At 46.8% G+C, this 21,288-nt stretch overlaps 1 protein-coding gene across 5 annotated transcripts in view; it reads right to left on the bottom strand.

The window, feature by feature from the left end:
* LOC117360536 (SAP domain-containing ribonucleoprotein-like) overlaps nucleotides 1–21,288 on the bottom strand; it is a 179,429-nt gene that overhangs the window by 97,857 nt on the left and 60,284 nt on the right. For all 5 annotated transcript variants that reach the window (XM_033944434.1, XM_033944435.1, XM_033944431.1 and 2 more), the window contains one exon: nucleotides 151–221. In XM_033944434.1, the coding sequence (XP_033800325.1) occupies nucleotides 151–221 (71 nt within the window). The remainder of the gene's footprint in view (nucleotides 1–150; nucleotides 222–21,288) is intronic.

The following is a 21,288-nucleotide window of genomic DNA, read 5'->3' as shown; positions in this document are numbered from 1 at the left end:
TGGTTACATTGTTATGTTATATCTTCAGAGTTATTTCATCCCCAGGCATTTTATATCTTTTAGCCATTTTGATGGATAGCAAAGAATTGTCTTTACACATAGATAGCTAGGATACTGTCATCAAAATGTACACTGGAAATTGTTTCTTACATCAACCAGCAGAGGAGTCAAATTTTCTTCAAGGTCTCCAAGACTGATTTCTTCCCCATCTTGTTCTGTATCTAGATAAAATATTTGAATTACTGATTAAGATTAACTTGTGAACTGCATTTCAGTTTTATTCTTTTATTTCAGCCTGGAAAGCAATTCTAGTTTTATCTATAATGCACCTTAAGTCTGGCTACAGAAAATAATACTAAAACTAGTCATATCAATCCAAATCCTAGGATCAAACTAAGTAGCAGTACATAGAACTTGAGAATTTGATATTCATTTTACTAACCTAAGATTAAATTCAATAAAAACTTTGCTTTCAAAATTAACCATGAGTTAACATTTTTAACTTAATACTGGATTAAGTCATCCCTTAAAAGCAAATTATTCAGACTAAGCAAGGCAGTTTAGGTTGGCAAAGTATTAAAAATTATTCCAAACAATATACGTAATGGTCTATAAACTACATAAAATTGCATAGATTTATTGCATATTCATGTTTTAGGATCTATTTAACAGCTGCTGGACACCGTCCAAAGACACATCAGCAATGATGAAATTTTTCTTTATCTGCTAATTTCCTTTCTTTAAGTCCTGCCAGACCAGTCCAGATTGGGCTGTACCAGCAGATGGATCCCTGTACCAGCAAATGGAGGCAGAAAATTCTGACAGTTCAGTGATGTCATCACTGACATAAGCCATTGTGCTGCTCTGGAACTTACAATTACAGTATACTATTAACAAAGAAAATCTGGAACATTTTAAATACCATTATAAATTAACTTCATGTAACAACATAAAATTATAACACAATAGTGGACGAACTATTACGTAGTATCATTTGCTGAAAAATCAAAAAGCTGACAAGATCTATATTATAGAGAAACATGACAGATCAACATGATGGAGCAATAATATAAACTGATCCTGTGGAACCACATACCGTATTTTCACGTAAATAGCGCGCACCCGTGTAAAACGCGCACACGGGTATAGCACGTGAAAAACACAAATTTATGTACAGAAATTTTTATATACCACGCACACCCGTATACCGCGCATGCTGCCCGACTCTCCTTTCGCCCGCCCCGACACTCCTCTGGCCACCCCGACTCTCCTTTCGCCCGCCCCGATTCTCCTCTCCCCCTTGAAGTCCTGTCCCCACCCTGAAAGCATGATCCCCCCCCCGACGTCCGATTCCCCCCCCCCCCCCCGCAGGACCGCTCGCACCCCCACCCCGAAGGACCACTCGCATGCACTCCCACCCGCACCCCCACCCTGAAGGACCGCTCGCACCCCCACAGCCTCCCGACCCTCCCATCATGTAGAAGCTCCTACCGGTGTCCTGATGCTTCCTCTTGGCGGTCCCGACACCCGACACGATCGGGGCAAGAGGGAGCTCAAGCCCTCTTGCCCCAGCCAACCGCGGCACCCCCGACACGATCGGGGCAAGAGGGAGCTCAAGTCCTCTTGCCCCCCCGATTCCCCGACACGATCGGGGCAAAAGGGAGCCCAAGCCCTCTTGCCCCGCCGACTCCCCAACTCCCCGACAATATCGGGCCAGGAGGGAGCTCAAGTCCTCCTGGCCCTGGCAATCCCCCCCCCCCCGCTAGTTGTTCGGGCCAGGAGGGAGCCCAAACCCTCCTGGCCACGGCGACCCCCTACCCCGCACTACATTATGGGCAGGAGGGATCCCAGGCCCTCCTGCCCTCGACGCAAACCCCCCACCCTCCAACGCCCCCCCCCCCAAGAACCCCCGACCGCCCCCCCAGCCGACCCGCGACCCCCCTGGCCGACCCCCACGACACCCCCACCCCCCTTCCCCTTACCTTTGTGTAGTTGGCCGGACAGACGGGAGCCAAACCCGCCTGTCCGGCAGGCAGCCAACGACGGAATGAGGCCGGATTGGCCCATCCGTCCCAAAGCTCCGCCTACTGGTGGGGCCTAAGGCGCCTGGGCCAATCAGAATAAGCCCGGGAGCCTTAGGTCCCTCCTGGGGGCGGGGCATTGGGCACATGGTCGGGTTGGGCCCATGTGCCTCAGGCCCCGCCCCCAGGTGGGACCTAAGGCTCCCGGGCCTATTCTGATTGGCCCAGGCGCCTTAGGCCCCACCAGTAGGCGGAGCTTTGGGACAGATGGGCCAATCCGGCCTCATTCCGTTGTTGGCTGCCTGCCGGACAGGCGAGTTTAACTCCCGTCTGTCCGGCCAACTACACAAAGGTACGGGGAAGGGGGATGGGGGGTGTAGTGGGGGTCGGCCAGGGGGGTCACGGGTCGGCTGGGGGGGGCGGTCGGAGGTTCTTGGGGGGGCGGTCGTTGGGGGGAGGGGGGTTTGCGTCGAGGGCAGGAGGGCCTGGGATCCCTCCTGCCCGTAATGTAGTGCGGGGTGGGGGTAGGGGGTCGCCGTGGCCAGAAGGGTTTGGGCTCCCTCCTGGCCCGAACAACTAGCGGGGGGGGGGTCCCCGGCGGGGCAAGAGGGCTTGGGCTCCCTTTTGCCCCGATCGTGTCGGGGAGTCGGGGGGGCAAGAGGGCTTGAGCTCCCTCTTGCCCCGATGTGTCGGGGGTGCCGCGGTTGGCTGGGGCAAGAGGGCTTGAGCTCCCTCTTGCCCCGATCGTGTCGGGGGTGCCGCGGTTGGCTGGGGCAAGAGGGCTTGAGTTCCCTCTTGCCCCGATCGTGTCGGGTGTCGGGACCGCCAAGAGGAAGCAGCAGGACACCGGTAGGAGCTTCTACATGATGGGGGGGGGGTCGGGAGGCTGTGGGGGTGCGAGCGGTCCTTCAGGGGAGGGGTGCGGGTGGGAGTGCGTGCGGTCCTTCGGGGTGGGGGTGCGGGCGAGCGGTCCTTCGGGGTGGGGGTGCGAGCGGTCCTGCGGGGGTGGGGTGAATCGGACGTCGGGGGGGGGACTATGTAAAAAAAATTTTGTACAACGCGCTCACGCGTATAACACGCAAGGGTATGCGCGGTATGTAAAAACCACGTATAACGCGCGCGTTATATGCGAGAAAATACGGTAATTTGAGACTATGTCCTTAACATGCAGATTCCAAAGCTATCAGGATTTAGAATTCACAGCCTCAGAGGGGACTTTGAGAAATAACTCAGAATAGTAGAGACCCTTAGGAAGAAATACATCTTTAGTCTATCTAGACAGGTCTTGCACTGGAACAGCAGGACTCAATGAAAGGAAATTAGCAGGGAAGAACAAATTTTACCTTCCTTATCATCCTAATGGAACAGTTAGCATGGGTTCAGCCAAGGGATATCTTGTCTCACCAATTTCCTTCATTAATTTGAAGGCATTAATAAACATGTGGATAAAAGTGAGCTGTTTGATGTAATTTATCTAAATTTCCAGAAAGCTTTTGATAAAGTTCCTTATGAGAGACTCCTGAGAAAAAGTTCCTTATGAGAGACTCCCGAGTCAATGTTCTGTCAAATATTAGAAACTGGTTAATGGAAAAAAAATAGAAGGGAGAGTTAAATGGCCAATTTTCTCAATGAAGGAGGGTGAATAGTGGCGTGAGGGACCAATGCTATTTAACATTTATAAATGATCTGGAAATCAGAACAAGGATCAAATTCACAGATGATACAAAACTATTCAAAATGGTTAAAACACAAGCACACTGTGAAAAATGGCAAGATCTTAGGAAATTGGAAAACTGGGCATTCAAATGGTATATGAAATGTAATATGGAGAAATGCAAAGTGATGCATATTAAGAAGAATAATCCAAGACATAGTTACCGGATGCTAGGAGTCAGGACTCAAGAAAAAGATCTAACTTAGTAACACAGTAACTAGGGCCTCCTTTTACGAAACTGCAATAGCAGTTTCTAATGTGGGAAGCCGCACTGAATGGCCCGCACTGCTCATGACGCTCATTGAGTTCCTATGAGCATCAGGAGCAGCGCGGGCTATTCAGCACTGCTCCCCGCGCTAGAAACTGCTATCACAGTTTCATAAAAGAGGGGGTAGGTGTCTTAGACAATACGCTGAAATATTTCACCCAGTGTGCAATGGTGAACAAAAAAGCAAACAGGATGCAAGGAATTACTAGGAAAGGGATGGTAAATAAGACCAAGAATATTATAATGCCTTTATATCTCTTCATGATGAGACCTCACCTTGAATACTGCATTCAATTCTGGTCGCCCTAGCTCAAAAAAGATATAGCAGAATTAGAAAATGTTTAAAGAAGAGCAACCAAAATGATAAAAGGGATGAACACCTCTCATATGAGAAAAGGCAAAAGAGGCAAGGGCTTCAGCTTGGATAAGAGATGGCTGAGGGGGGATATGATTAAGGTTTGTTGTTTATTAAATTTAATATACCACCTTTTTTGAAGTACAAGTCAAGGTAGTACACAATAAAACAAAAATATAAAATAATTAAAACTCCAGTTATAAAGAAAAGAACTAGTCATTCAAAGATACACATCCTGTTGCTCCAAAACTGTGCCTCTATGTGCTCTCATCAATCAAGGAAATCAGTTTAATGAAAAGACTCTCTCAAACAAGTTAGTTTTCAGTGAGGTATGGAAAACAGGAGAAGCAAAGGGCAAAGGATTCTGGACAGTAGGCTAATTTCCCCTTCTCTTGAACTGATTGTAGAAGGATGTCAATCGCATCTTTCAGTTCCACCTCCTTCCCCAGTGTACTATTCTGCCACCATAGAAACAGACGGCAGATAAGGGCCACGGCCCATCTAGTCTGCCCACCCCAATGACCCTCCCCTACCTTTCTCTGTGAATAGATCCCACGTGTCTATCCCATTTGGCCTTAAAATCAGGCACGCTGCTGGCCTCAATAACCTGAAGTGGAAGACTATTCCAGCGATCAACCACCCTTTCAGTGAAAAAAGAATTTCCTGGTGTCCCCGTGCAGTTTCCCGCCCCTGATTTTCCACAGATGCCCCCTTGTTGCCGCGGGACCCTTGAAAAAGAAGATATCTTCTTCCACCTCGATGCGGCCCATCTTCAGTTTTTCCTTCTACTAGTGGAAGTGGAAGGAAAAACTGAAGGTGGTGGCAGAATAGTACACTGGGGAAGGAGGTGGAACTGAAAGATGTGATTGACATCCTTCTACAATCAGTTCAAGAGAAGGGGGAATCCTTTGCTTCTCCTGTTTCCCATACTGCACTGAAAACTGACAACTTTGTTGTTTTGGGGGTTATTTCTCTATTTTTTTGAAGGATCAGTGCCTGGAGGATTCTAGTTATTCTGGGACAGCTCTGCCTCTTAGAGGATGCAGACTCTCACTGCAGTAGTCTGCAGCTCATAGGGCAACCATTTGGTCCCTGTGGAGCCAGCCTGCCTTTCATTTCTGGAGCTGAAGTTCGTTCGTCTGGTAACTAGCTCACATCCCTGATTATCAGGAGGTTGTTCGTGCTGGGAGATAGGGCGTGTTAAATGAGCTCAGCAGAGTATCACCTTCTGTGATTCCGCTATCCAAGGAAGCAGTTGCTGTAACAAATCTGACTGTGGAGACCAGCAGGACAGCAGGAAATCTGCAGGGGATAAATATGTACCCTCAACGAAGTGACTACATCTACGGTCGTCACCATCGACCCCAGAATCTGGAGATAATGCCAATCTGTAGGGAGCTGGCATCATCAAAATGTTCAAAATTTGTTCCCAGAGCTTCTGCTGGCATGGCTCTGGAAGCCAGATACAGCCATCCTTAAGAGACCCTTGGACAGCAAAAGAGGACTCAGGCACCAGGCTAGACTACTCCGAGCCACTGACGTCCAAGGTAGTGAGGAATGCAAAGGATTCCTCTGCAGACTCCAGTGCAAAATCAAGAGCATCCTGCAATGGGTGCAAATGCACCCTGGCCCAAGGGACCACATTGATTGTTGCCACCTGGAAATATTGCCAGGCCATAGGGACCAGAGTGTCCAGAAAGCCCCTGATCAACTGGTCAGCTTCTCCTGACACGTCTCAGGCATGAACACCTTGTTCTGACCCATGTGGGAGCAAACTTACAAGTATTCCAAGTCTTGCGTTGACTCAAGGTAGCTCTTCCTGAAGTTGATCACCCAACCCAGCCATTGAAGCAGCTGAACGACTTTGCGAATAACCCGATGCCCCTCAGAATCTGTTGGGGTCCTGATCAGCCAGTCATCCAGATACAGGTGTTCTAGGACTCCTAAGGAGCGCAGATGAGAGCTGCCACCACCGCCATTACCTTAGTGAAGGGTTCTGGGCACCATCGCCAACCTGAAGGGCAGTGTCACAAACATAGTGCTGCTGCAGAATGTGGAATCTTAGGTACTTTCTGTGTTCTGGAAAGATGGAAACGTGGATATATGCCTTTGTCAGATCCAGGGAAGCCAAGAACTCCCCTGGCGCAACCAGGGTGAGCACTGAACGTAGTCTCCATCCAAAACTGAGGCACTCAGTGCTGCATTGACTGTTTTGAGGTCCAGAATCAGTCTCCAGTCATCGGAGCCTCTCTTTGGCACAATGAAGTATATTGAGTATCTTCTGGATCCCAAGTTGAGCTCTGGGACAGGCTCTATGACCACAATGTCTGTGGACAGTGACTTCCATTTAAGCCACTTTTCTGGTCTCCCTTCGGGGGAATCCAGAAAATAATCTGCCAAGGGGTGATGAAACCTGAGCTTCTAGCCGCCCTAAAAAATCCTCCAGGACCTAATGGTCTGAAGTGATGGCCTGCCATTCTGTTCAAAAGGCAGAAAATCATCCCCACCACCACCACCCCGATTCCGCAGAGGTCACTGCTAGATGGCACCCCGTTGATGGATATCACCAGGAACTACTAAACCTCTGCTTTGCAGACTGCAAAAATCGCTGCCCAGAGAAGCCGCCAAAGTACCGATGGGAAAGTCTAAAGGGATGAAAGCTAGGGTGCCCCCAACCCCCTGGAGAGTTGGGGCCTGCTATAATATAAGAACATAAGCAATGCCTCTGCTGGGTCAGACCTGAGGTCCATCTTGCCCAGCAGTTCGCTCACGCGGCGGCCCAATAGGTCCAGGACCTGAGCAGTAATCCTCTATTTATACCCTTCTATTCCCTTTTCCAGCAGAAAAATGTCCAATCCTCTCTTAAATCCCAGTACTGTATTCTGCCCTATAACGTCCTCTGGAAGCGCATTCCAAGTGTCCACCACACGTTGGGTAAAGAAGAACTTCCTGGCATTTGTACTGAATCTGTCCCCTTTCAACTTTTCCGAATGGCCTCTTGTTCTTTTATTTTTTGAAACTTTGAAGAATCTATCCCTCTCTACTCTCTCTATGCCCCTCATGATCTTATAAGTCTCTATCATATCCCCTCTAAGTCTCCTCTTCTCCAGGGAAAAGAGACCCAGTTTCTCCAATCTCTCAGCGTATGAAAGGTTTTCCATCCCTTTTATCAGACGTGTCGCTCTTCTCTGAACTCTCTCGAGTAACGCCATATCCTTCTTAAGGTATGGCGACCAAAACTAGACACAGTATTCCAGGTGTGGGCGCACCATCGCCCGATACAGCGGCAGGATAACTTCTTTCGTCCTGGCTGTAATACCCTTCTTGATTATACCTAGCATTCTATTCGCTCTCTTAGCGGCCGCTGCGCACTGTGCAGTCGGCTTCATTGACCTGTCCACCATTACCCCCAAGTCCCTCTCTTGGGTACTCTCATTCAATGACATTCCTCCCATCGTATAGTTGTACCTCGGGTTTCTGCTTCCCACATGCAATACTTTACATTTCTCAACGTTGAACTTCATTTGCCATTTTGTCGCCCATTCTCCTAATTTGTTCAAGTCCCTTTGCAATTCCTCACAGTCCTCTTTAGTCCGAGCTTCCCTAAATAGTTTGGTGTCATCTGCAAATTTTATTATCTCACACTTCGTCCCTGTTTCTAGATCATTTATGAATATATTAAATAACAGCGGCCCGAGCACCGAGCCCTGCGGAACACCACTCGTGACCCTCCTCCAGTCAGAGTAGTGTCCCTTCAACCCTACCCTTTGTTTCCTACCTGCCAACCAGTTTCTGATCCATCTATGTACGTCTCCGTCCACCCCATGGTTCTTCAGTTTCCGGAGTAATCGTTCATGGGGCACCTTGTCAAAGGCTTTTTGGAAATCAAGGTATATGATGTCTATGGGGTCACCTCTGTCCATCTGTTTGTTAATTCCTTCGAAGAAGTGTAGTAAGTTGGTTAGGTACGATCTCCCCCTGCAGAAACCATGTTGGCTGGTTATAAGAAGTTTGTTTCTTTCCAAGTGATCATCGATGCTTTCTTTTATCAGTGCTTCCGCCATTTTTCCGGGAACCGAGGTCAGACTCACTGGTCTGTAGTTTCCCGGGTCACCTCTTGATCCCTTTTTAAAGATGGGCATGATGTTGGCAGTCTTCCAATCCTCCGGGATCACGCCTGTTTTCAGGGATAGATTGCATATTTGCTGCAGTAGTTCTGCTATCTCCTATCCGGCAAGGATTTGGGCTTGCGCTCCTGCACACTCACCATGAGGTCATTCAGACCCTGGCCAAATAGCAGTTGCCCCTTAAAAGAGAATTGGCTTAGAGTGGCCTTCGAGGACAAATCACTGGACCACTGCCAGATCCACAACATGTTCCATGCCAAAACTGAATAAGCTGTCAGTTTGCCAAAGACTTTGAACATGTTGTACAGGGCATCTGCCATGTAGTCCACCCCTGAGATCATAAAGGCAAAATACAGGATCACTATAGTATCCGGATTGTGGCAGAGCTTAGAACGACATGGCCTGTCCACAAATGAAGAGGCCGTTGCAGCCTTCAGCCCAGCAGCCACCAAATCAAAGATGCATAAAACTCACACTCTAATCCTGAAAATCTTTCAGCACCACCCTCCATCACTGGGGAGAGATGTGCGTTTAGTAAACTGTGCCACCAAGGAATCAACTTTCGGAGACACAAAACAATGGTTAAAGGCATCTGCCATCGGATAGTGCCAAGTCACGGCTCTAGCACATTTTAAGGGGCTCCCAGGTACCTCACAAATGTCTGTAAGCATCTTGACTATATCCAGATGATCAGGAAAGAGGCTGTCTGCGGTGTCTCGTTACTCATAAGAGAGCATGATCAGGGTGTCTTGGTTGACCAAGACAACTGCCGGCACACCAGCTTTTACCACCATGGGAGAACCAGGCACAATCACTGTGCCATCCTCAGGGTCTGCGGTCGACTTTTTTCAGGTTTCACCAGCCAGAATCAGAGCAGGACCCCCCTTCAAAGGTTGAGGGTAATTGGGCTGCTGAATTTTCACCCCACTCTCACGCCACAGCGCATGTGAAATATGGCTGCCCTCTGGATAGTCATTCACCACAAATAAGGCATGAATCTGAAGTATCCTGCATTGGGGACCCCTTTTGAGTGGTTTTCTTGCAAAAACGAAGCTCAAAAAGACAAAAAATAACTTTAAATTCCAATTATGAAAAATCCAAGATGGCCATCAACAATTTTCAAAAGAAAATAGCTCAGGAAAATACTTAAGTTAAAGAAAAATAAACACAAGCAGAAATGACAAGCTCCTACACTCTGGCTTCTAGGAAAAATAATTGGATTCTTGGGCCTAGATACACTAACAGGATCAGTAAGACCGTGTGGGTCTGCACCAATCTGATTTTTTGGCTGATTCAGAAAGAGTTATTGATGCAGCAAAATGTTTGCATGCAAATGATTCACACGGATGTTCATTGTAATCTTTGATTGCTGTCCGACGAGTGCTGCGAGAGCGAATCTCACAGAAGCGCAGAGCTGGCAGGGGAAACCTGGGCAGCTGAGAGGCAGGAGAAGCCTCAAAAGAAGCCTCCTGCCACTCAACAGTTTGGGGCAGGAAACCTTTTTTTTTTTTTTAATGGGCATCGGGAAGCCTTGTTAGAGCATGAATCGCTCTACTAGCTTACATGACATTTTAATATTAATCAGCTTATTTGCATGGTTGGATCGGGGAATGAGTGATCGTGCAGAAAACCAGTTGGTGAGGTGTTTTCTGCATCGGTTGGCAAACGCAATAGTTGCTAAAGCTGTTAAAACAGGTTTAGCAACAATCGCTGGCTTTAGTGCATCTGGGCCCTGGAAGGCAGTCCTGAGGTAAGGAGGAGGAGGCTCAAAACTCTGTATAATGAGCTCCCTACAAGTTTTCTGGCAACCATAGGAAGATAACCTACTAGTTCAGGAATACAGTGGGATTGTACAAGAATTGCTAATTTCTGGTTTCCTTTAAAAAGCAAAAATATAACATTTAATCTGCTATATGTAACATGTTATATCAAATTGGATATGTTTATTTGTTTCTTGTTGCTGCACTTCAACAAAATAAAACATTGAAACAAAATTGAGGAACAGAAGAGATTGGGAAAGCAGAACCATTTTTGAAGAGATGAAAAAGCGGTAATAAAGGAAATGGAAGAGGAAAAAAATGAAAGTAATTAAAAATGGATACAATTCTGATACAAAACAAGATTAAGTTTTCTTTATTCATTAACTTTTTACTGAATTGCAAACTCAATCCATACATACAAAGATTTTGTTTTAAAAATTTATGTCCACTAAAATAACATGTACAATATATATTCAAATACATAAAGATGTGCTAACATTTGTGTTGTCTAATTGTGAGCTGCTGCAAGAAACCAGGAGCTTTTATACTACTACCTCAAATGACACAAAAGATAGCTTCTTAAATATAACCAATAATTTCTACATCTCAGCTTTTATACTGACAACATAAATCTTGTTAAAAATCAATTTGATAAAAAGAGATTATGTACTTACCCTGGTAAACTCTTTTCCAGTACACATCTCCCTCCGTATTCACGGTTTCAGCATTCGTGGTTTCGATTATTCGTGGTTTTTAGCTTTCTGGCTCCTCCCCCCTCAATTACTTCAGCTTGCATAGAGAAATCACTGATTCCAAGCATTTACAGAGAAAATCGCCGATTCCCAGCACTTTCTTCACCGTGTTTTGCCTCTCCTTCAGGAACAGGCCAGGTCTCCCACCATGTTATTCACGGTTTCACCATATTCACGATGGTTTTTAATAGAAAACAGTGAATAACATATGAAAAAGTTATTTGCGGTTTTTCTGTATTTGCGGTTCTGTTAATCCCCTATCACAGCGAATACGGAGGGAGAAGTGTAGATAGGTAAAATATTCTAGACCAGGAGTAGGCAATTCCAGTCCTCGAGAGCCACAGGCAGGTCAGGATGTTAGGATATCCACAATAAATATGAATGAGATAGATTTGCATCTCAAGGAAGCAGTGCATGCAAATCCATCTCATACATATTCATTGTGGATATCCTGAAAACCTGCCTGTGGCTTTTGAGGACCGGAATTGCCTACCCCTGTTCTAAACAGAAGGGTTATTTCCCTATAGCAGCGTGCTGCTGCAGAAGGAATTCACTCCGTATTTTTCACTCTGCCTCTGTTATACTTCACTGGGAACTCAAGCTCCACCTTTAGCTAGTACCCAACAACGTAGAGCCACCCAACATACCTGAAGTAGAGGCACCTGTAGCAATAGGCGTAAGCAAATTGTTCTGCTCATAAAAGATCTGAACAGTACCATTAACCACCAACACAGCTTCAAAGGAGCTCAGAAACTAATCCACAATAAATTGAAACATACATACAAATTTTTCCCAGCCCTCAAGGCTGATAAATCATCCAAGAATCAGCTTGGAGAAACATAAACAGACTGAAAACTGCAAGCAGGCGCAGGAAGGAGAGGGTGGGAGTCTAGAATGTCTCACCTATCAACTGGAAGACAGCTTACCAGGTAAGTACAATAGGCGACAGTAGGGACGTGCAAAAGCAGTCCCCCAAAAAGCTAGGGTGGGCTTGCTGCGCCAACACTTAAGACCGAGGACCCAAAGGCAGAGTCCTGTCTTGCTGCCACGTCCACTCTGTAGAACTTGGCAAATGTAAGAGCTTGGCAAATGTAAGAGAAGACCAGATTGCCACTCTGCAAATTTCCTCAGGAGAGACAGATCTATCTTTGGCCCATGAAGAAACCACACTCCTGGTAGAATATGTCTTGAAGGAAAAAGGAGACTGTTTCCCAGAAAGAATATAGGCTGACAAAATGGCCCTATGGGTCCATCTGGAAATCATGGCCTTTGAAGTGGGAGTACCCCACTTAACTGAATGAATCAGGACAAACAAATGGTTAGAGAGACTAAACTCTTGAATGACCTTTAGATCAGTGGTTCCCAATCCTGTCCTGGAGGACCACCAGGCCAATCGGGTTTTTAGGCTAGCCCTAATGAATATGCATGGAGTAGATTTGCATGCCTGTCACTTCTATTATATGCAAATCTCTCTCATGCATATTCATTAGGGCTAGCCTGAAAACCAGATTGGCCTGGTGGTCCTCCAGGACAGGGTTGGGAACCGCTGCTCTAGATAATGTAGAAGAACACAGCACACATCCAGTTGCTTCAGCAGTCCACCACACATCCTGGAACCAGTAGGCTGAAAAGCAGTCAAACACACTTTCTGAACTGTCCGAAGGGAAACCCCAGTCTCCGAAATCTGGAGGAATGGTTCTCTGCAAGACAGAGCCTGTAGTTCCGACACACATAACGCAGAAGGAATGGCAACCAGAAAAACACTTGAGCGTCAAGTCCAAGAGGGAAGCATCTCAAAAGGCTCTAAAGGAGCCTTGGCAATGCTAGACAGCACCAGGTTAAGATCACAGGAAGATAAAAGTAGCTTAACCAGTGGGCTGACATGAAGAGCCCCTTCAGAAATCTAGCGATATCAGGATGCGACGTCAATGAGGATCGATGCTCCTGGGATCTAGAACAATTGAGTCTGGCCACCTGGACCCGAAGAGAAGCCATAGTGAGGCCATTATCCAAATCAGCCTGAATAAAGGTGAGAATCAATGAGAACGGAGCTGAATAAGGGTTCACCTGGTCCTGAGCACACCAAAGTTGGAAGGCCTTCTATGTAAGTTGAAACTGTAAATGACTTCTTAGACTTTACAAGAGTATCAACAACCATAGCAGAATATCCTTTGTGCTTTAAGGCTGCGCACTCAAGATCCATGCCCTAAGAGCAAAGTGACCCGGAGCAGCGGGAGGAGGTTCAGATAGGTGCTAAGCTGAAAGCTGGAACTCCTGTGCAGACTTATCTGTAAACTACGGCCTATAAGGCCAATCTGGAGCCACCAGAATGAAGCAGCCCGGAAGGGCTGTGATCCATTAAATGACCCAGTCGAACATCGGCCAAGGAGGAAACACATACAGGAGAATCTCCTGAGGCCACAGCTGCACCAGAGAGTGTCGAGCCCCTTGCTTCTGGGCTCGGATCTTTGACTAAAGAAGCAATCCACTTTCTTGCCACTTGGCCCACTTGCCCTGACCGCTTGGCTCCCCAGAGTCTTCTGCAATCTCATCAGAGCTAGCTGAATGGCTCTAAGCTCCAACTGGTTGATTTTCCATGTTCATTCAGAGAGTGTCTGATTCCCCTGAACAGTAGAAGAATTGCAATGGGCTCCCCAGCCCCGAAAGCTAGCATCTGTCATCACCACGATCCAATGTGTAGCAGCACACCCCTGCACAGCGATTGTTGGAGAAGCCACCAGTCCATGCTTGCCCAAGCTTCCAGAGTCCAAAGCCGACAGGCCTGCAAGGCATCCCTATGTGGAGCCCAGTGAGAAAGCAAAGCATGCTTAAGAGGACACATGTGCGCCTTCGCCCAAGGAACTACATCCAGTGTGGCAACCCTGGATCCCAGAACTTGAAGCTAATCCCATGCCAAAGGAGACGGCTGCTAGAAGGGAAGAAATCTGGGTACACAGCTCCTGCTTGAGGGCTTCTGATAAGCTAGACGCAGCCCGCTGCCATGTCAAAACCGACTACCAGGTATTCCAGTGACTGTGTGGGCATCAGATAGCTCTTCCTGAAGTTGACAATCCAGCCCAGGTCCTCCAGAATCTGGAGCACATGCTCCACCATGCGACATCCCTCGGTCAGCAAGGGAGCTCTGATCCAGTCGTCCAAGCAGGGGTGAACCTGGAGACCCATCTTTTGCAGGTAGGTCGCCACTACCATAATCACCTTGGTGAAAGTCCGGGGCGCTGTCACCAGCCCAAAGGGCAGGGCCAAGAACTGGTAATGCAAAATACAAAAAGTTGCAGTGGGCTAGAAAAATGGGAATGTGCAAATATGCCTCTGTGAAATCCAGAGAGGCCAGAAACTCTTCTGGGGCAACTGCCACAATGACCGAACACACGGTTTCCATTCAGAAGCAGGGAATCTCGAGAGCCACATTCACGTGCTGAAGATCCAGAACAGTCCTCCAATCTTCTGAGCCTTTCTTTGGCACGATAAATTATATGGAGTATCTGCCTGAGCCCGATAGGTTGGGAGATACTGGCTCTATAGCTTGAATAGCCAGCAAGCACTAAACGGTGGCTTAAACCCTGATCATTTTGTCTAGGAGACCTGAAGGAGAGTCCACAAACCAATCTGTCAGAGTTCAAGCAAATTCTACCTTGTAGCCCGACCGAATAATGTACAAGACCTATCTGAAGAGAAGCATCCCTCAGCCTGGCGCCAGAACTGGAGGTGGAAGGCTAGGAATGCCTGCAGCCATTATACTGTCATCGGTAGCCCTGTGAAAATCTCTGCAACGTGGCACTTGCATACATTCAGAATAGTTGTGAGCCACAAAATTAGAACAATCAGAACCCCAGGAGGGTCTGTGTCTGCTATCAGGCAGAGTCTTAGGGTAACAGTCCATCTCAGAATCCATGAGGTCATCTAGACCTTTGCCAAACAATAACTGTTCCAGAAAAGGCAAACTAGCCAAAGAAGCCTTGGAAGTGAAATCACCATCTCACTATCTGAACCAAAGCATTCTGCATGCAGAAAAGGACTACGTTGACACCTTTGCCAAATTCACATAAGTTCATACAATGCATCTGCCATATAATCTGTCCCCGCCCCAAAAAAAGTTCAGGAGGGGGAACCACTGCCTCACTCTCCAGTGTATGCATTTGAGAAAGACAGGCTCGTGTGACAAAAAACGTCACCTAAGTAGCTTTAATACCTAAAGCAGATGTGTCAAAGAGTTTCCTGAGAACTACATCCACACGGTGGTCCTGAATATCTTCTAATACATCACCCACACTGGGGAAAGAGGTGCGTTTAGCCACCTGCGCCACCAAAAAAATCCACCCTGGACTGGTCCAAAAGTTGTTGACACTCCTGTGCCAGAGGATACCAGCGTGACATAGCTCTAACAATTTTCAGAGCACCCTCCGGAGAGTCAAACTGCTCAGAAACCAGAACGCATATATCAGGGTGCCAGGGGAAGGTAGCAGACTGCAAGCACATGCCACAAAGCTAGGAGGAAAAAGTGGATGGAGTCGCCTGAGTGATCAAAATGAACTCCTGCAAAGATTCAGAAAGAAGGTCCGGCAAAGCCGCAGACTCAAATAAGGGCAGGATTGTAGCAGCATTTCCAGGCTCCAAAAACCCAGAGGGATCTACAGATCCAATACACAATCCTTGATCTCCTGCCTCGGGAAGTGCTGCACCTGCAAATGCAAGCAAGTCATTTGCATCAGGATCCCCCAGAACAGGGTCAGGCAGTGCAAGCACAGTGTCAGGGTGAATTGAGGACGTGCTCAAAGGAGCAACACCACTAACAGACGCCGTCGAGGCAGATAAGGACTGCGCAGGGGGAGAACACAGATTATGAGCTTAAAACCACAAAAAATTTCAAAAATTCATAGAAATATGATGGCAGATAAAAGCCAAATGGCCCATCTAGTCTGCCCATTCGCAGTAACCATTATCTCTTCCTCTCTCTAAGAGATCCCAAGTGCCTATCCCAGGCTTTCTTGAAAACAGATACAGTCTCTGTCTCCACCACTTCTAAAGGGAGACTGTTCCAAACATCTACCACCCTTTCTGTATAAAAGTATTTCCTTAGATTACTTCCGAGTCTATCACCTCTTAACTAGAGAATGACAAAGGGGACAAATTATTCCCCGTCCCCACAGGAACTCATTTTCCCATCCCCATGAGTTCTTTTCCTTGCCCCTGCAAGCTCTGTCCTCATCTGCACAAGCCTCAAATAATTTAAAATCATAAATGGTCGAAGCTTACAGGTTAAGGCAGAGCTTACAAGAATGGGACAGGGACAGTGACAACCCACAGGGCAGGGAAATTGGGTTCCTCCGGGACGGGGAAAATTTGCCCCTGTGTCATTCTCTACTCTTAACTTCCTATGCCCTCTCATTCCAGAGCTTCCTTTCAAATGAAAGAGACTGACTCATACACATTTACATCACATAGGTATTTAAACATCTCTATCATATCTCCCCTCTCCCTCCTTTCCTCTAAAGTACACACAGATTGAGATCTTTAAATCTGTCCCCATACGCCTTAAGACGAAGACAATGCACCATTTTAGTAGCCTTCCTCCGGACTGACTCCATCCTTTTTACATCTTTTTAAAGGTGCGGCCTCCAGAATTGTACAAAATATTCTAAATGAGGTCTCACCAGAGTCTTATACAGGGACATCAATACCTCCTTTTTCCTACTGGCAATACCTCACCCCAAGCACCCTAGCATCCTTCTAGCTTTCGCCGTCATTTTTTCAAACTATTTGGCCACCTTAACATCATCACATATAATCATGACTAAGTCATAAGAACATAAAATTTGCTGCTGCTGGGTCAGACCAGTGGTCCATCGTGCCCAGCAGTCCGCTCACGCGGCGGTCCTTAGGTCAAAGACCAGTGCCCTATTTGAGTCTAGCCTTACTTATGTATGTTCTGTTCCAGTAGGAACTTATCCAATCTTGTCTTGAATCCCTGAAGGGTGCTTTCCCCTATAACAGCCTACAGAAGAACGTTCCAGATTTCTACCACTTTCTGGGTGAAAAATAACTTCCTTATGTTCGTACAGAATCTTTTCCCTTCTAACTTTAGTGAGTGCCCTCTCGTTCTCTTCACCTTGGAGAGGATGAACAATCTCTCTTTCTCTACTTAGTCAATTTCCTTCAATATCTTGAATGTTTTGATCATGTCCCCTTCTCAGTCTTCTCTTTTCAAGGGAGAAGAGGCCCAGTTTCTCTAGCCTCTCGTTGTACGGCAACTTCCCCAGTCCCTTAACCATTTTTGTCGCTCTTCTCTGAAAAATAACTTCCTTATGTTCGTACAGAATCTTTTCCCTTCTAACTTTAGTGAGTGCCCTCTCGTTCTCTTCACCTTGGAGAGGATGAACAATCTCTCTTTCTCTACTTAGTCAATTTCCTTCAATATCTTGAATGTTTTGATCATGTCCCCTTCTCAGTCTTCTCTTTTCAAGGGAGAAGAGGCCCAGTTTCTCTAGCCTCTCGTTGTACGGCAACTTCCCCAGTCCCTTAACCATTTTTGTCGCTCTTCTCTGGACCCTATCGAGTAGTACTATGTCCTTTTTCATGTACGGCGACCAGTGTTGGATGCAATATTCCAGGTAGGGGCGTACCATGGCCTGGTATAACGGCATGATAACCTTTTCAGATCTCTTCGTGATCCCCTTCTTAATCATTCCTAGCATTCTGTTTGCCCTTTTCGCCGCCGCCACACATTGCGCGGACAGTTTCATTGACTTGTCTACAAGTACTACCAAATCTCTTTCCTGGGGGCTCTCTCCGAGTATAGCATCAGACACCCTGTATTCGTGCATATCATTTTTGTTACCGACATGCATCACCTTGCACTTATCCACGTTGAACCTCATTTGCCATTTCGCAGTCCATTCCTCGAGCTTATTTATGTCTCTTTGTAGGTCTTCGCAATCCTTCTGTGTTCTCACTAACTTTGTATCGTCCACAAATTTAATCATCTCACTTGTTGTGCCAATTTCTAGGTCATTTTTAAATATGTTGAAGAGTCCCGCTCTTCTGTCATGCACATAAGTTCTTTACTCCCTAAAATGTATCGTTCCCTCAAGTTTTTGTAGCCCAAATGCATGACCTTGTATTTCTTAGCATTAAATTTTAGCTGCCAAATTTCAGACCATTCTTCAAGCTTCACCAGATCTTTCTTCATGTTATTTACACCATCTATATTGCAGATTTTGATATCATCCGCACAGAGACAAATTTTACCTGACAATCCTGCAGCAATATCGTTTATAAAAATGTTAAAAAGAACAGGCCCAAGAACAAAACTTTGATGCACACCACAGGTAACGTCCCTTTCCTCAGAGCAATCTTTATTGATCACTACCCTCTGTTGCCTTCCACTCAACCAGTCACTTTGGGACCCATCCTGAAGGCCCTCAGTTTATTTAACAGACGTCTGTGTGGAACACTGTCAAAGGATTTGCTAAAATCTAAATAAATCATATCTAGCGCACTTCCTCTATCCAATTCTCTGCTCACTCAGCCAAAGAAATTGATCAGATTTGTCTTGTGAATCCATGTTGCCTCCGGTTCTTTAATCTACAGGATTCCAGAAACTTCACCATTCTCTGTCTTAAAATCTTAAAATTGTTTCCATTAATTTGCTTACCACAGAAGTCAGACTTACCAGCCTGTAATTTCTTAGTTCTTCCTTTCTTCAACTTTTGTGGAGATGGGCCACATCAACCCTTCTCCAGTCCTCCGGTATCACTCCCAACTCTAGAACCACCAGAACTAAGCTGGATGCTGCAGCACCTCCCCGGCTGTACCACAAGGCACATGGCACAAACACGCTCTAAAAATGCTAAATATACACAATCCTGGCAGGAATGCACCAGAGAAGAGCCCAAGGACTCCATCCCAGCAGGTTTTTAGGCAAAATTTGCAGTTTTGAAGAAGCAGAAAGTGTTAAAAAAAAAAAAATTGCAAAAACTCCAAGATGGCCACCGTCAAAATCGCAATTTTTTTTTACACTTCCCAAACTCTAAAAATGGCGATTTTAGGATTTTCTCAGGAGGGGAGACATAAGGGAACATTCAGAAATCCTCAAAACCCCACTTTTCAAATCTCCCCCGATTCCTCCCACAGGCTGTCAGCCTGTGTACTTACTGTGACCTGACAAGATTTGTGCTGTAGTGTGCTTTCAGTTCTTTCACAGTAGCTGGATAAGAAAATTCACTGCTACAATGCTGGGAATGGTTCTGTAGAGCTGATCTTTGGGTTACCAGTCAAGACTCCTATGTAGCAATGTTACTTATCGTAACAGTTGTTATCCAGGGACAGCAGGCAACTATTCTCACTAGTGGGTGATGTCATCCGACAGAGCCCCGATACGGACATCTTGCAAGCATGTCTTGCTTGAAGAAACTCAGAAGTTTCGAGATGCCCGCACCGCGCATGCGCCAGTGCCTTCCCGCCCGATGCTCCGGGCGTGTCTCCTCAGTTCAGGTAGCTAGCAGAGAAGCCAACCCAGGGGAGGTGGGTGGGACGTGAGAATAGCTGCCTGCTGTCCCTGGATAACAACTGTTACGGTAAGTAACATTGCTTTATCCCAGGACAAGCAGGCAGGTATTCTAACTAGTGGGTGACCTCCAAGCTAACCTCAATGGGATGGAGGGAGAGTTGGCAACTTAGGAGAACAAATTTTGTAACACAGTTTGGCCAAACTGTCCATCCCGTCTGGAGAAAGTATCCAGACAATAATGAGAGGTGAATGTATGAACCGAGGACCAAGTGGCAGCCTTACAAATCTCCTCAATCGGTGTCGATCTGAGGAAGGCTACAGAGGCCGCCATTGCTCTGACCCTATGGGCTGTGACCTTACAGGGAAGGGGTAATCCAGCCTGGGCATAGCAGAAAGAGATACAAGCCGCCATCCAATTGGAGATGGTGCGCTTCGATACAGGTCGTCCCAACTTGTTTGGATCAAAGGAGACGAAAAGTTGAGGAGCAGTTCTGTGTGGTTTGGTGCGATCCAAGTAGAAAGCCAAAGCACGTTTACAGTCCAGAGTGTGCAGAGCTGATTCTCCAGGATGAGAATGAGGCTTTGGAAAAAACACTGGAAACACGATGGATTGGTTGAGATGAAATTCAGAGACCACCTTAGGTAGGAATTTCGGATGAGTGCGGAGTACCACCTTGTCATGATGGAAAACTGTGAAAGGTGGGTCCGCCACCAAGGCCTGAAGCTCACTGACCCTGCGAGCAGATGTGAGGGCTACCAGGAAAACCACTTTCCAAGTGAGAAACGTTCGGGGAGCCTTGCTCAGAGGCTCAAAAGGAGGTTTCATAAGCTGAGAAAGGACAACATTTAGATCCCAAACCACTGGAGGCGGTTTGAGAGGAGGATTAACATGAAAAAGTCCTTTCATAAATCTGGAAACCACAGGATGAGAAGAGAGAGGTTTCCCTTGTAGAGGCTGATGGAAAGCCGCAATAGCACTCAGGTGGACTCGTATAGATGTTGACTTGAGACCAGACTGAGACAGGTGTAGAAGATAGTCCAATACAGAGGAAAGAGAGGCTCGTTGAGGCTCCTTAGAATTGGAAACACACCAAGAAGAAAATCTAGACCACTTCTGGGAGTAGCATTGACGAGTAGCAGGCTTCCTAGAAGCTTCCAAGACCTCTCTCACCGCCTGGGAAAACTGGTGAGGGGTTACGTTGAGAGGAACCAAGCTGTCAGGTGGAGAGACTGCAGGTTGGGATGAAGCAGTGAACCTTGATGTTGAGTAAGCAGTGAAGGAAACACTGGAAGAAGGACCGGCTCCCTGCTGCTGAGTTGAAGTAGAAGGGAGAACCAAGGTTGTCTGGGCCACCGAGGAGCAATCAGAATCATGGTGGCATGGTCCGATCTCAACTTGACCAGAGTCTTTTGAATGAGAGGAAATGGGGGAAACGCATACAGGAAGCGATTCCCCCAATCCAGTAGAAAGGCATCTGCCTCGAGACGATGAGGAGTGTAGATCCTGGAGCAAAAAAGAGGCAGTTTGAAGTTGTGGGGAGCCGCAAAGAGGTCTATCTGAGGCGTTCCCCACTGAGCAAAGATCTGATGAAGGGGCCTGGAATGGAGGGACCATTCGTGAGGCTGGAGAAGCCAACTCAGCTTGTCCGCCAAGACATTGTCCTTCCCCTGAATGTAGACAGCTTTGAGGAAGGTGTTGTGGCGAACCGCCCAATCCCAGACTCTGAGAGCTTCCTGGCAAAGGGAGGCCGAGCCCGTGCCCCC

This window comes from Geotrypetes seraphini, chromosome 5 (genome assembly GCF_902459505.1).
Source record: "Geotrypetes seraphini chromosome 5, aGeoSer1.1, whole genome shotgun sequence".
Classification (NCBI taxonomy): domain Eukaryota; kingdom Metazoa; phylum Chordata; class Amphibia; order Gymnophiona; family Dermophiidae; genus Geotrypetes; species Geotrypetes seraphini.
The sequence above is the reverse complement of the archived record's forward strand: the minus strand, read 5'-3'. Positions and strand labels throughout refer to the sequence as shown.